At 38.7% G+C, this 15,283-nt stretch overlaps 2 protein-coding genes across 5 annotated transcripts in view; both read left to right on the top strand.

Annotated features, from left to right (window-relative positions):
• Positions 1-2,742, top strand: part of LOC136241814 (tensin-2-like) — a 16,128-nt gene extending 13,386 nt beyond the window's left edge. For both annotated transcript variants that reach the window (XM_066033137.1, XM_066033138.1), the window contains exons 19-27: positions 5-743; positions 794-931; positions 1,205-1,390; positions 1,642-1,746; positions 1,803-1,937; positions 1,996-2,161; positions 2,220-2,288; positions 2,343-2,399; positions 2,463-2,742. In XM_066033137.1, coding sequence (XP_065889209.1) covers positions 5-743; positions 794-931; positions 1,205-1,390; positions 1,642-1,746; positions 1,803-1,937; positions 1,996-2,161; positions 2,220-2,288; positions 2,343-2,399; positions 2,463-2,601 — 1,734 coding nt within the window. In that variant the 3' untranslated portion in view covers positions 2,602-2,742. The remainder of the gene's footprint in view (positions 1-4; positions 744-793; positions 932-1,204; positions 1,391-1,641; positions 1,747-1,802; positions 1,938-1,995; positions 2,162-2,219; positions 2,289-2,342; positions 2,400-2,462) is intronic.
• Positions 2,732-15,283, top strand: LOC136241815 (kinesin-like protein KIF9). Of its 3 annotated transcripts, XM_066033141.1 has the most exons (24): positions 2,732-2,872; positions 2,915-2,975; positions 3,025-3,129; positions 3,180-3,286; positions 3,735-3,884; positions 3,931-4,014; positions 6,435-6,518; positions 6,570-6,662; positions 6,714-6,776; positions 6,836-6,920; positions 6,971-7,035; positions 7,244-7,321; positions 7,375-7,443; positions 8,493-8,597; positions 10,014-10,069; positions 10,118-10,259; positions 11,366-11,458; positions 11,512-11,591; positions 11,732-11,961; positions 13,935-14,134; positions 14,182-14,355; positions 14,446-14,553; positions 14,609-14,686; positions 15,119-15,283. In XM_066033141.1, exons 1-24 carry the CDS (start codon positions 2,759-2,761, stop codon positions 15,119-15,121), a joined length of 2,427 nt encoding a protein of 808 aa, XP_065889213.1. In that variant the 5' UTR covers positions 2,732-2,758; the 3' UTR covers positions 15,122-15,283. The 3 variants fall into 3 exon arrangements, with proteins under 3 accessions (XP_065889213.1, XP_065889212.1, XP_065889211.1); XM_066033140.1 differs by lacking the exon at positions 15,119-15,283 and having other exon boundaries at positions 11,735-11,961; positions 14,609-15,014; XM_066033139.1 differs by lacking the exon at positions 15,119-15,283 and having other exon boundaries at positions 14,609-15,013.

Below are 15,283 nucleotides of genomic sequence, written 5' to 3'. Positions count from 1 at the left end.
ACAGGATACATCTTGCGGGGATTATTACAATCAAGAAGTCATTGAAGATTTAGCTGCACAGCAACATCAACCACATCACGACGAACACAAAGAGAACAATACTGGTTCACCAGAGCCACTTCAGCCCATACTACGTGAACGCAAGTCAAGCAAAGGCAGACAATTCAAGAACCTCATCAAGAACCCATTTAGCAGTAGCAGCAGTAGTAATACTAAGCTGAGCCACATTCACTCGTCTGCCATTTCTGATGATGACAAGACAAAATCTCTTGCAGTGTTCAAACTAGATGGTGTCAATTTAGCATCTACATCAGTCGACTCTTTCCTTCAGGACTCATGGACACCAGCTACGTCACAAGAACACTCCAGTAAACCAGAAACTAAAAAGCCAGATATTGTAAAGGCAAAGGCTGCAGATGATCACAAGAAATTAGCTGCACCATCAAGACCATCACCACCAACTCGCTTTAAATCATTTGAAGAACCACCCATGAAGATCAGTGGAGGTAGTAAACATCTGTTAGAATTACGTCACTCAGTTCAGCCAGAGAAAACACGTACTCCTGTGCGACGCAGCCATAGCAGTGTTGCTGGTACAGGTAATCGTGTGAGAGAGTCAGAACCACCGGTCGTGGCTCCTAGGAATCAACGACCAATCTCCCACATGCCCCATGGCACAAAGAAGCCATTGATACCACCCGCCCCCTATCGGAAACCATCAGGAAAAATACATGACAGAAATGGTAAGGATAGCACTTGTAGATTACTTATAATTGTTATTGTTGGCTATTAGGATCTGCTAATGTTGCAGCTAAACCATTCACTAAACCATCAGGGGTACCTGCCCATCCACGATCTCCTCCAATGCCCAGGAAAGAACCTCGCCCGATTTCTCCCAGGGAACCTGAATCAAGAGAAGTGTCAGAGAATGGTAAGTTATTGTGATTTGAGTAATGTAAGGTCGTTTAAACCAGTCATCTTGATAATCCCCAATGTGTCATTTGTGTACAAAGTGACCTGTCTAATGTAGCCATCTGTGTAATAAGGTCACCTGTGTAATAAGGTCACCTGTCTAAACCAGTCAACTTGATAAACCCCAAATGTATCCTGCCTAATGCAGTTAATAGATCAGGTGCTTTGAGGTGACTGGGTAGTGGGTACTCACTGTACACACTAAATCATGTCCTACTCTACACACATACAGAGGTTAAAGAGCTAGAACAATACTGGTACAAGCCTAACTACACGAGGGAGGAAGCAGTGGACATTATCAGTCATGCTGAGCCAGGGTCATTTATCGTCCGGGACAGTCAATCTGTTATGAGAGGATATGCCTTGACTATCAAAGTGTCTGAAATTATCATTAGACGTAAATTGAAAGTTCCACCAGGTGTGTGTGTAGTGCGTGCGTGCGTGCGTGCGTGCGTGCGTGTGTGTGTGTGTGTGTGTGTGTGTGTGTGTGTGTGTGTGTGTGTGTGTGTACTTGTGTGTGTGTACTTGTGTGTGTGTACTTGTGTGTGTGTACTTGTGTGTGTGTACTTGTGTGTGTGTACTTGTGTGTGTGTGTGCATGTGATGTACATTATGTACTGTTTGTGTACAGTATAGTATATATGACATTTACATGTTGTGGTCAACACAGACTTTCAAGTCACTAGTGACATGTGTGTGAAGCACTTCCTACTCCAGCCAGACTCAGCCTACCCAATGGGCATCAAACTACAGGGCTGGAATGAGAAGCCATTCAGTGAGTGTACAACTCACTACACACATGCACAATTCCTGGTGTTTCTCCCCTTACAGTAACACTGGTAGCATTTATTACTGGACACTGCAATGATAAACTATGTCTACCTTGCAAACTAGTTCTACCATCTCATGACTTGGGTCACGTTGGCTCTGGTAACTTAAGTCAGTCGCTGTTAACATCTGGAGCGGGTAAGTAGTATGTCGTGCACTCCCTCCATAGTGTGTCACTGTTTGTGTATGCATATAGCTTGTGACCTGGTCTATGTCGGTGGTGTGGATGTAGCAGGTCCTGGTAGTGCTGCCCTACTGTCCTCAGCTGTACAACAATTTAAAGCACTACAACTAAACACAACAAATATTGTCAACTTTAAGGCTACCAAGAATGGCATTATAATTACTGATATTGTGAATGGGTAATGAACCACTATTTGTGTGAGGGAGTGACCCATGTATTTATATTTGTTTTGCTAGCATGTTTGTTAAACGACATTATCCCATCAAGAGTGTATCATTTTGTGCAGTGGATGCCAGTGACACGAGGTAAGCATAAAATGAGTTTTATTTTACTGTCATTTTTATATAACATCTACTTAGATGGGATTTTTCCAACGTGAAATACAAGGACAAAATAATATCAGTACACAATGCAAGGTATGTAAATCATCACTTTCAACCGAGCAGGTGTGTGTAATTGTTTACTGTTTCTTCCCCTAGGTGTTTTGGGTTTGTACACAGACCAATGGAACAGTCAACATACATGTGTCTATTATTTGCTGAATTGGACAGTTCAGAACAACCAGTTGAGTCAGTAGTTCAGTTTGTTAACCAGCTAATAGTACTCAGTCAGACCTGATAAAATAAACTGTCACAGTTATCATTATTATTATTATATAGAAGTGTACATTTTTATAAGCAGTGCTCTACTTGTGTGTGTATTTATTATTTGTAACTCTTCCTTGGATTTAAAGTTATTTTCTGTAACTATGGTAACGTATTTTCACTAAACTAAAATGGCGGACCTGAGGCAGTTGCCGCAGAAAAATAAGCGAGTTAGAGTGTTTGTGAGGACCAGACCGACTCCGTATTTCGCTTACGATAAACTCGAGCTCTTACCGGACAACAAGGTAGCGAGCGGTTTAAATAAGGTGTTCTATTTGCACGTATAGGCCGTTTGTGTACATTGTTCACGCAATGAAGAACAAGGATATATTAACAACCAAGTGTTGGGTAAGTAGCGTCCTTTAGTGAGGTTTGTTAGTCTCCATAATACTCGCAGACTGGAACTTCAAGATGGACGGGGTACTACACAATACTAGTCAGGACGACACGTTTGAAGTGGTCGGAAGAGAGGCAGTGACCGGAGCAATGGAGGGATATAATGGTGAGATGACTGTAACTATGGGATGTATTGTTACTATGGTTGCCTGGTAGCTACCATTATGGCATATGGTCAGACTGGAGCTGGTAAGACATTCACAATGACCGGTGATACCAGTAACTATCGACTGAGAGGAATTATCCCCAGAACTATCGCACAAGTATGCACCTAGTATTATTGTATTGGCCCCCAGTACTACATAGTACAGAGCTGTGTGCCAGTGAAATGATCCCATCATAATAAACCCAGGCAAAGTGGTTGTCATAATTTGTTGTCCCTAGCCACATGGTATCTCAGAGTTATACAAAAATTTTCATTATTTTTATCACATGACGTATTGAAATAGAGTGGAACTCCTCTAAGACAGACACCATTGGGGAATTTATTATGTTTGTCATAAAGAGGTGTCCTTTATTCAGGGGTTCATAAAACACTATACACTATCAATTTGGGGCATAGAGGCTGTACTCAATTCAGGGGTGTCTTAAGAGGAGTTACTATATAAGGCCCGATAATAGGACCTTATGACTAATCCTCCACTTTGCCTGTGTTGAGGGTAGTATGGGTTTACTATTGGTCATTGGTTAGTTAGTTTGTTAACACATTAGGTGTTTCAAGAGGCACGTAATAGACAGGAGAGTTCTATCAAAGTGTCCATATCATATGTGGAGATATACAATGAGATGATGTATGACTTACTGGCCACACTACCTGATGACCATACCCCATCAACATCTAATCCTCTTGTCATTGCAGAGGTGAACACTAACGAGTATGTTGTATACTGTATTAGTGTAATTATAGGATAATAAGGGGCTAGTGTATGTGAAGGGACTCAGTATTAGACTGGCTGAGAATGAGGAAGAAGCTCTGAATATGTTGTTTGAGGTATGTACATTATGTGGATATCAAACTTTTGATCATCACTTGTGCTAATCTGTGTGTTAATCTAAGATGATAGTGTTAACATATCATGTAACAGTAGCACTTACTGCAGTTACCAATACTAGGGTAATGTACTGAGAAGGGTTTAGACTGCCAGAACCTGTTAATGTTGACACTTGAGGATGCCTACATAATCCAGACATGTATTCTTGAGTACGTAAATCCTAGAAAGCTATGGCTTCTTCAGGCCACTTGGTTTGTTCATACAGTGGAACATCTGGAGACCACTTGATGTTCATAAATCTGAAAAGTGCATTGTTACAAGTTGTGTGGATCAATTTAATATAATTCATGTGTTTAACTACTCTAATACAACAATCACTAATCTAATAATTCCATCGTTGGTTAACCGATAGTTTGGATAACAAGTGATAATTGATCAAGTTTCCACTGTTATACAGGTTCATTTGTAGTTAGAGTTAGATATGAAGTTCACTGAAGTTTGAAGTATATACTTCTAAATCTTTATATATTGCAGAAAACACTGTTTGTCCGATCATCCAATGATTTTCTCACCAGCTACTACATGAATCAAAGCACCAAATAAAACGTTTATCATCTGAGAATAAAATTTTAAATGAAGCTTCCAATGCTGCCTGTTACACATTATTACAAATGAAGGAACAGTACAAGAAGTGCCTCTGCAGTCAATCTGGAAAATTATAAACATGATATTTTTGTGAGGCTGTTTTCTGGTCAATATTTTTGATATGTACTATAATATTAAGTTTAGCAGTTAAATACTGAAGAAAATGCCAACTATGTTGTTAAGCAATGAATTGCTTCTTTGTAACAAAGGAGTAATTTCATTGGATAGTCTTGTAGTTGTGGTGCTAGATAGTAGGAAGAGCAATATATAGCAGCAATAATAAGTTGAAGATACTTGATTAATCAATCATAACTCGTTCCATTCCATGTGGACAAAATACAAGGCCATTCCAACAAAGAAATGATGACAATAAACTTTATTTGTGTTACCATATAGAGGGAAACTTTGGCGGGGGGAAACGTTGGCGAATTTGGCGATCTGCTACAAATTCACCAAAGTTTTACCCGCCAATTACTCGTAGTGCCTGAGATTAGCATCTTCATAGCTAAGCATTGAGCTTTTATTCGCCAAATGCAATTTAGCTTGCTATTTACCAAAGTTTATCCCCGCCAAAGTTTTCCTCTGTACTGTACATCATCATAAATACTTATTTTCTTACTGTCCACGAACAGGTGAATCCGATGGTGTATAGGTTGTATTGTTTGAGTTTTGTTTCAATATGTACCAATGAGATTAAACCTTTTGCAATTTTTGTTAATGTACATGTGTGTTTTTACCCTTTATTGACTGGTTTTTAGCTCAGCAGATCACATATATGAGACTGAAACCTGTTTAGTTCACACTACTTTATTTTATCAGCATTGTCTCTATGGTCCAAGGAATGGATCAATGTTTCAGCCTATTGTGATAAGTAGTTTTGGAATTATAGCACTAGACAGTAGGAAGAGGAAGGAAATCAATTTGTATAGCCTTTATACTTACATTTGCAGCCATAACCTCAGTTTGCATTATCCTACAGCATTGGGATTTGGCTTAATGTTCATCATGGATTTGAAAATCAACTTTTAGCCCTGTAGTCACTTTCACATAATTATACATATGAAGACAGTTTTATTGAAGAAATGATGACAATCTTATTAATGTCTACCACATTGTAAACAAACACACATGACACGCATACCGTTGGGGCTATAGAAAGATCTTCTGTTTCTCCATGAGCAGGTGAATAAGATGGTGTATAGTTTTAACTGATTTGAGCCTTCCTTCTCTGGGTAACGACTCCGTAAAACTTACATATTTGTTTCTTTGTAGCATGCATAATATTAAATTTCATTTTTCTCTAAACATGCTTGTGCAAACTACAGAATGTATGTGTTGAGCTGAATCCTCAAAAACATTTAATATCTCGTGGATGCAATCACATAGCTCTTGAAATTTGGCTCATTTGTATTATAGTACCGAAATGTTTTCATTCAAATTATTTACGGTCAATCAAAATTTCCACCATACATTTCATATGGGAAGCCATGAAAGTGCAATATCTACTTAGAACCGAACCACACATGTCTGTTGATGGTTGTCACCACTAATCATCTGGTTGGCTGAAATGTTAATTCTCTTGAAAAAAATCCACTTTTTATAGCTATTTTTCATGATCCAGCTCAACTTGTACATACTATCGGTGGGGTTTTGCTGAGACGATCACGTATACCGTACACTTTAGTACAGGTTATTTAATGCTTAAGTTACACAAACACTGTAACTAGGTCTTGTACTATAGGACTGATAGTGTATTACACTATATTCCATACAGGGGGAGACTAATAGAGTTATTGGTGCTCACTCACTCAACACAAACTCATCAAGATCACACTGTGTATTCACCATTCACATTGAGGTGGGTACCTATACACATCTCATACTGTTATTAACATGTCATCTCACTCAGTCACGTTCTCGTACGAAGTCCAGTGCTCAGTACACGGTCTCCAAAATCAACTTGGTTGACTTAGCTGGGTCAGAACGACTGAACAAGACACATGTAAGTGTAATGTTCAACATTTAATAACAACTTGTGATTGGCTACATTTAGTCAACTGGTAGTACAGAGAGAGAAGCACTCTACATTAACAAGTCTTTGTCATTCCTTGAACAAGTGAGTTGTGTTGTGGTGTATGTGTGACCAGTCCAGTCTTATAACTTTCCAATCATTAGGTGATAATAGCATTGGCTGATAAGAGGAGGGACCACATTCCTTATCGTCAGTCAAAACTGACTCACCTCCTCAAGGACTCCCTGGGTCAGAGAAATGCTCTAATACAACACACACTATTTTGATGACTGTTGTAGGTGGGAACTGTCACACATTGATGATTGCTAACATCTGGGGAGAGGTTGCACAAATGGAAGAGACAGTAAGTGGAATACAATGAGGGAAGGGGTAATGTAAGTCATATACAATGTTTTTGGACATGTATCCCTTGTCGTACTAGTGGGGGACACTGTTCTAGTGATCATGTGAACATTGTTTGTGGCTGCTATAGACATGTTTGTGCTTTGTTTAAAAGTTTTCTTTCTCAGAACACTTGGTAATAATTATACACTTTACAATTGCTCCTGTAGATATCAACATTAAGATTTGCTTCTCGAATGATGTGTGTTTCCAATGAGCCAGTCCAAAATGTGCTACAAGATCCTGTGGTGAGATTGCACTTTTGTAATAGTATTGTATTCTAACACTTTCCTGCACACAGTTGTTGGTACAGCAATATGAGAGGGAACTTGATGCCCTCAGGCAGGAGTTAGCAATGCATGATGTATTGGTAAGGTGATAATGATATATTGATTTAGTGTATAAGGATATAACACTGTGGAATTCACTTCCGTTTAAGCTATTTATCTGGTTCATAAAAATAAAAAAAATTTAAAAAAAAACAGACAAAAAGGTTGGCAAAAAATTTCTAGGGCTTGAAGCTGGACAACCATTGTGAAAGGCGAGTGTGTTACCAACTGTGCTACCGCTGCTAGCTTCTAGTCTCTCTTACTTTTCTATCTTACATATAGTGTGATACAATATGTAACCTGTATATGGTAGGAAGACTGGATGACGAAGAAATCAAAGCTGAACCCGACCCTAACACTAACCTTACATTTGCCTGTAGCATAATGATGTCTTTCAGCATCTGTATGGAGCTAAGTTTGGTGAGTTTGAGGCGAGCTAGAGTTGCCTCAGCTTTGCCAGGACACTTGCTTCACTAGCTCCAACCCTAGCTCACCTCAAACTCATCAAAAACTTACCCATACAACTGGTGTGCTTGATACTTGAGTTATGATGGGTGAGTGCTGGACGAATAGCCTGTATAAGTTGGCATCCGGAACCAGACGAATGGCTACTACATTTAAAAATTGTGTCACACATGAACCTGACCGCCTGACAGACTCCTGTAAGTGCTCGAGTGTTAATTGGATGGCTGCAGGTTCAAGGCTGCCTAGGTCCAGTCATGGATTTTTCTCCTTTCTCCACCTTTTCAAACACATTTTCTGTAACAACTTTGAACAGGCTGTAGGACCAGGTGACCTACAGACCTTCAGGTGACCTACAGACCTTCAGCACTTGTGCTGTAAAGCCTTAATAAATAAATAAAAACTAAAATACATTACTTCACAGAGCTACCATTACAGACTGTAAACAATGGTGATATGTGCTACTTAAAGATGACTTGCCCACTTATTTGTTGAAGAAAGATACTGAGTGTTGAAAACCACACATGTACCAATTTTTTAAAAATATCTCAGAGTCTAGTATCATAACAACCATCACTCCATCATTAACCCTGTGAAGAGATGTCATCATGTTTTATAATTACTACAGGCTAACAGAGCCAGTGTCAGTTATGAGCCATTCACTGAAGGAGAGAAGGAAGACATTCAACGACAAGTGAGACAATATCTTGATGGGACCCTCACTGAAATTGAGGTAAATTATAATCCTACACATTTGTAGTGTATTGTTGCCTTTAACCAGAACATTTTGTGTCATCACCTAGTATGTATTTATTGTACTGTAACTGTCCTCTCTTGTATTTAATTTGTCAGCAGAAATTTGTCTACTAATTCAATGTCACTAGTATTTTAATTAATTTAAAATGAAGTAGGGATCTATGCAATAAAAAGTAGTGAAACAAGAGATGAATGATGGTGTTACAACATGGCTTGGTGGGAAAGTCCATTGAACAAAGCAATATTATTGTTATAGCCAAAGTAGGACTTTCTCCTACTGAGCTACCATCACTCATCTCTTGAAATACTAGTTTGTTTTTTTTTATTGTAGTACAGCTAGCTACAGTGCAACTTGTGACTGTTCTATTAGAATATCACACATGGCCGTTGTATTAGAGTATCTTAGTCCGCTAGACCAATAAGGGGTGAGGCCATCTTGTTTGCTGTTAAGTAAATAACTGGATTGTTAAGAAGTGTGGTCTCCATACTCTATCACTATTAGTCCACCTAGATCTTTATTTGATGTGTGTGGTTGCGAACCTATAGCAAACAGGATTCCAATTGCCAAGTTGCAGATATCTAGCTAGTATACCTCTTATAGTAGCGCCAGGACTGAAGCGTCTCTGAAATCCAGTTTGAAATAATTCTGTGGTGTCTAAATATGCTGCTGAAAGAAAGTGTTGATATAGAAAATTAATGCCTCAATATGGTTTCATTGAATGAAGAAGACAAGCAGCCTGATTGAAGATAAAAGACGCAGGAGGCCTGCACTCATCAGAACCCCAAAGGCACATCCCACTGGTGAGTTTGCTATTGTGGCTTAGTTTGGCCTCTGGCCTTGTGACTGTGATATCAGTCAGGCAGTGAGACTAATTTTAGCAATTTTTCAAAAAAAATTCTATATCCGGTCACCTGTAAGTTTTTGTTATATTTAATGCTATATGTGACTGGGCCTGCGAAAACAGGGCATGTGGACACAAACTACACCTTGTCACATAGCATCTCATATCTCGGTACTGGGATAGAATATTTTCATTCTGTAACTTGTATTCTAAAACCAACTAAATATTGAACAAGTGCTGAAATATTCAAGGCCAAGCAATAATGGAATTCAACATTATGACTCGATCATGAAAGTGTGAAAAACTAGGTAATTTTTATGTGCCCACATGCCCTATTTTTGCAGGTCCGGTCACATATTATGGACTAGTACTATTCCATAAAGGTGATTTTCATCACATAAGATGCCTCTAGGGTGATTTTAAAAAGGTGGAATTTTGGGAAGCACATGAAATTTTTGGGACGATCCCTACTGATAATCTTTTGCATTAAGGCTAAGGATATGGATTAATTAGTTATAATTTTAAAATTTTGCACAATTTTGTTTCTCTAGATCATCAATGTACGTCAGATCAAGGAGACATTTGCTCAGTTCAAGGCCACTATACAGTTAGTAGTGTAATGTAGATGACTGTTCTATTAGAGAGTGTTGTGTAGGAACATGGAGGCAGAAATGGAGGAGAGACTTCAGTCAGTGGCAGAGATGAGACAGTCAACTCCAGTCCAGTCCTCTTCATCTGGTGTACCCCCTACAGCAACTACTACTGTACCCAGGGTGTCCTCTAAGGGTAATACTAAGGTGAGGAAGTGTGTTTGTTGTATTCCTCATCCAACTGTGTTGTGCCATCTGCTGTACAGTAGCTCGGATTAGCCCCTATACATTCTAACCCTCCCTAATTCAAACACACACACTTTCCTTCCTTCTGTTTGCTGCCGGTAAAAACGGTTATGCAACCCCAAGCTAAGGGGAAAGCTTAGGAACAAGATTCTAGGTATCTGGTCTACAGTTGTGCACTGAAAATCCACCAATGCTATAAAACCATTTGTCACAGTGAACAGCTCCCTTTTGTTGAGAAACTGGCTTCTACCTCTCAGCAACACATTTGTGTCTTTTCTTATCACTTTCTCTGTTGAATGTTCTTTGGTACTCGATCTTCACATACTACTCTCACATCATTATTTGCTGCAACAGAAACTTTTCCATTATCATATGTAACCAGTTGAGCAAAAACCTGACTTGTTTGTATTTTGTTTGAACTTCATTTTATGACTTGTTGAAACACCAACGGGCTGTTAAAGTTTCAGCCTTATCTGGTAGATGCTTTTGGAGTTACAGCCATAGACAACAAGAAGAGTAAAACAATTGATTTGTACAGTGCCTATACAGGAAAAATATACAGGAAAAAAATACAGGTATATTTTTTGGCCTAAATACACCCAAGGCTGTTCGTGCTTAGAATCAGCTACAATAAAGTTACGTTTTACCGCAATGTACACACAACTCACATTTGCTTTACAGAAATGAAACAAAAATATTCTTACTCTCAATGAAGAGGCAAATTCAATTCAGGTCTTCCTGTGATGGTTTACTGAAGCAATTAAAACACTAGGGAAATTATTTATGTAGCACTTGTTTCTTACCCTATGTATTTTTAATCTTAATAACAGTATTATACAAACAAGTTGAGTTTTCACTCAGCGAGTCACATTGTAATCTTAACTTGTCTGCACAGATCACACACACACACACACACACACACGCACGCTCGCACGTACACGCACACACACATGCTACTACTATGTGTACACACTACATGTAATGTCATTGTACATCACATGTCTGTTTTGTTTACCTCTCTACTATACCATGATGATTGTAATCCTTTCCCTCGTGTCATGATACAGAGCAGAGCAACTAACATAGTCACACAACCCTCCAATGAAGGTGACAGTGAGCTAGTTGGGGATACTGATGGACAAGGGTTTGGTATTGGAGTGGTAAGTGATAGTGTATATGTGTAATTAATTGTAGTGTTAATTGATTATGGCAGGCTCCATTATCAGTCAAACAGAATGTATCACCTGTTGTTGCTACTAAGAAGATTAAGAGTAAACAGCAGAAGAAAACAAGGTAGTTAACTGTACACTAGAACACATGTGGACTAAACATGTCATATTGTCATGCAAGTATGGTTCACATGCACACACACACACGCACGCACGCACGCACACGCACAGACCGGTTACCTCACATATCCCATTCTGGTGTAGTAGTTATAAACCACCAGAAGGTTTAGCAGTTGGTGGACCCCTCACATCATCTGGGGAGATCAGTCAACATTCACTGGAGCAAGCTAGGGCTAGTAGCAGGTCAGGTAGTCCTGAAATGTTAGGGGACAAGAAGGACAAGCCCAGTACTCCTCCTCCACCACAAGAAGCTTTTGAAGAGTTCAAGAAGACCAGAGGAGTGAACATAAACCAAGTGTTAATGGAGAGTAAAGGTGAACTAACAGTACATTGTTGGTATATACTTGGTGAAATAGAAAATGCTTACCATACAGTATGGTAGTACTGTATATTAGGGATCATGAAGGTTTTTGCACTTTCTCTAAAAAATACTGACCGGAAACAAGGCTCACAATACTTCATACAATATTGGTTAGCTATGAAACAAGCCCAAAAGGGTCTTCAGAGCAGCCAAAAATGCTTCTGAGTGATAAATTGCAATGAAATCTATATTAAAAGAAAAACGAAGTTTTCTAGTCACTGATCAGTTGAATACACAGTGTAGTTGAATTAAAGTTGCCATGCTGATCATATGATCAGGTAGACTAAGGGCTGGCCAGCAAATAACTGTTGTTTTCCACTGTTATCCATCTGCTGCACCCATGTGTGAACTATTGGCATTGAACTTCCATCATGGCAACTGCAATTCTCTTGGGATTTATAGTGATTCAGTTCCCCTCACTCCTAGTCTCTATCACTCCAGGTAGCTGTGTGTCAGTATTCATGGATTCCTTTGTCCCATTATCCCGTTCACTCAAAGCTGTGTTTCTATCTATCCACTTCAGTTTTGCACTGTTACTGTCCTTCTCCAGATTTCTTATTCTGCTGTGCCACATGCAAATTATTGGCTTTAATATTCATCCTACCAGCTGTAATGCTCTTAAGTTCTAGCATATGTAGTTCCAGTTCCCCTCACTCATAGTCTCTACCCTTCTCAGTAAGTAGGGGTTTGTCAATTTTCAAAGTTACATTTGGTTCTGTTTAATTGTCCTTCGCTCACTCAAAACTGTATTCAGTTCTGGCCTGCACTGTTCTTACCCTTCACCAGAGTTCATATTCCTGTTGGCCAGTATCAAGCCTCATCAATCACGAGTTTGTGTTGTTTGGTATGGTGGATGCAAAATGGACGTCACTCCAGGCAGAGATGCCTAATTGTTACTCTTCTACTTTGGTGTGATCCACCTATTTACGTACCATTCTAAAAACACAGAAACTGCTTTCCATCATAGCACACTGTTTAGACTACTTCAGCACATCACACGCGTCTGACATCGTGACTTCAAGGTAACCATGTTTTTCCATTAAATTATGTTTGGTCTGTTGTGCCTTCTTGCCAAATTGTAAGGCTAGTTCATTAGTTATAAAGATGATTCTACTGTAGGATACACTATTGAGAAGGCTTGTAGAGTTTGAAGTTAAGTACTGATGAAATGTGGGCATGGCACGTGTCAGAAAACGTGAAACCCTAGCAGTAGAAACTACTGTGTAAATTACACCAAAGGGTGTGAATTTTACTGAGACAAACGGTGTATGGCTGCAATCGCTACTCCATGTAGTGAGAAGTAGCTGTGTTCGAAAAGTTGGTTACAAACTTGCAATAATGGCAAATTTTCGGCACTGTACAGCAAACAGAACATGCTAGAAATTTCTATTAATGAACTCCTTGGTGCCAGCTTGATGGTAATTATTATACAACAAATCCAGGGTCAATTGGTGCTACTCTTCGGGAGTTAGCTGTATTACAGACAGACAGACAGGATTTCAGCTTTATATAGTAGAGGGCACCATTTGCTCTAAGCGAACAGGTACAAGTCAAAATTGGTCAAAGACATACTTGTAAAAAGTAATGAAATGTCAACACCTGCAGATATACTATATAGTGAACATTTATTCTCTATACCCATGACTGAATTAGGGATCACATGTCCACTGGTAAAATGTTGTACAATCTGGGTACATACCTAAGTATACTAGCTGTTGTTACACGACGTACAGCAATGTACTCTAAAAGAATGTTCATGAAACTTGTGAGAAGTTCTGCTTTACAAACGCTGTCTTGAGTACAAATACTCTTAATAGAATGTTCATATGTTCTTAATGTAGAACAAAATATTTATGGATTGTTTGTTACACTACCATATTGCCCTCTGTTGAGACATTAGTGACACATGTTGCCATACTTGTACAGAAAAGCTCCAAACACGGAAGAAGTCCTCAATTGAACTATCAAAGAGTGTTAATGAGACAAAGAAGCAGATTGATCAGTTGAGAACACAAGTGGAGGAGAAGAGTAGGAAGAGACTAGAGACAACTGGTGATCTTGTTACTGATAATGGAGAGGTTGTGATGGATGAAGAAGAATACACTGCTATTGTAGAACTAAAGAAGGTATTGTAATAACTTGTAGTGTACAGTTCTTGTCATTGTGTCTGTAGATGAAGCAGCAGTATCGGTCACTGTATGATAATCTGACAAGTGTGAAAAGAGAGATACAATTTTGTCAGCATAAAGTGGACCAGTCACGTCGTAAAATGATGGAAGAGTTTGACTCATGGTATAAACAATGTTACCTTGGTGACACTGAACAACCAAGTGAAAATATACCTCAGGTACAATCAGTTATTAACTATGTGATAGTTAATGGTAACTTAAGGATACACTTAAGCCACATGAACCTCAATATTATGTTATTGTTATAGGCTGTGGAGAGCAATCAGGAGTTGTTTGATAAAGTTCAGGCTCATTTACTCAATAATGATAACAACACACAGGCCTTCTATCATGCTAGGACAAGAACTGATAAGAGGGTAAGTGTCTGGTATGATTACTACAATAGCTGTAATAACTGGTGACCTCCTGTAGCTGATGGCTAGTCCAGCTAAACGTAAACCAGGAACTGTGACCAGTAATGTGAAGAACAAGCCACCCACCTTGTTGACTGTCAGTTAATATTGTATAGTTATGTCACACTAACCTCATCATAATTTGTAACATGGTACAACAAGTAGTAGGGACATTGCTTCACTATTACTAGATACGTAGTAACATTAATATCACTGGAAGAACACTAAAATTTCCTGGGATCAGGAAATATGTAGTACAGAGCAGAATTTCCTGAAAAACCAGGAAAGTCTATAGATAAAATTCTGCATATTTCGGAGTATTCTTTAAATGAAATTTCAATTTGGGATGGTCGTTTTAGTGATGTGTAGCGACAATATTTTTTTTGTGGCTTTTAACATTGTGATATTCAATATGCCTGTACTTATTTCCATGTGTTGTTCACACTTGTCAGCAAGGGTAATTCATGAACTACAGTTACTATATTATATATTGATCTGATTTGTGGCAAGTGGTTTATTATTTCAACAGTGAAAATGGAAACTGCTAGGAAAATTGGAAATGGGAATTCAAGTAGAAAGAAATTGATAATAGTTCATGTGTATGATGTGTGGTAGTTATCGTGTAATTAAATTACATAGCTACAGTGTCTAAATTGTTTGTGTTTCTTGTGAGATATTAAAAGCTTTATTTGTA

The sequence above is a fragment of the Dysidea avara genome, chromosome 12 (genome assembly GCF_963678975.1).
Source record: "Dysidea avara chromosome 12, odDysAvar1.4, whole genome shotgun sequence".
In the NCBI taxonomy this organism is placed as follows: Eukaryota; Metazoa; Porifera; class Demospongiae; order Dictyoceratida; family Dysideidae; genus Dysidea; species Dysidea avara.
This window is presented reverse-complemented; position numbering and strand designations above follow the sequence as displayed.

What these genes read in the sequence shown, in the direction of transcription:
- LOC136241815 (XM_066033139.1), top strand. Translation starts at nt 2,759, where the DNA reads ATGGCGGACCTGAGGCAGTTGCCGCAGAAAAATAAGCGAGTTAGAGTG. An exon ending in AAACAGCAGAAGAAAACAAG is followed by an intron (nt 11,592 to 11,731) that starts GTAGTTAACTGT and finishes ATTCTGGTGTAG; the next exon opens with TAGTTATAAACCACCAGAAG. An exon ending in AGTGTTAATGGAGAGTAAAG is followed by an intron (nt 11,962 to 13,934) that starts GTGAACTAACAG and finishes ATACTTGTACAG; the next exon opens with AAAAGCTCCAAACACGGAAG.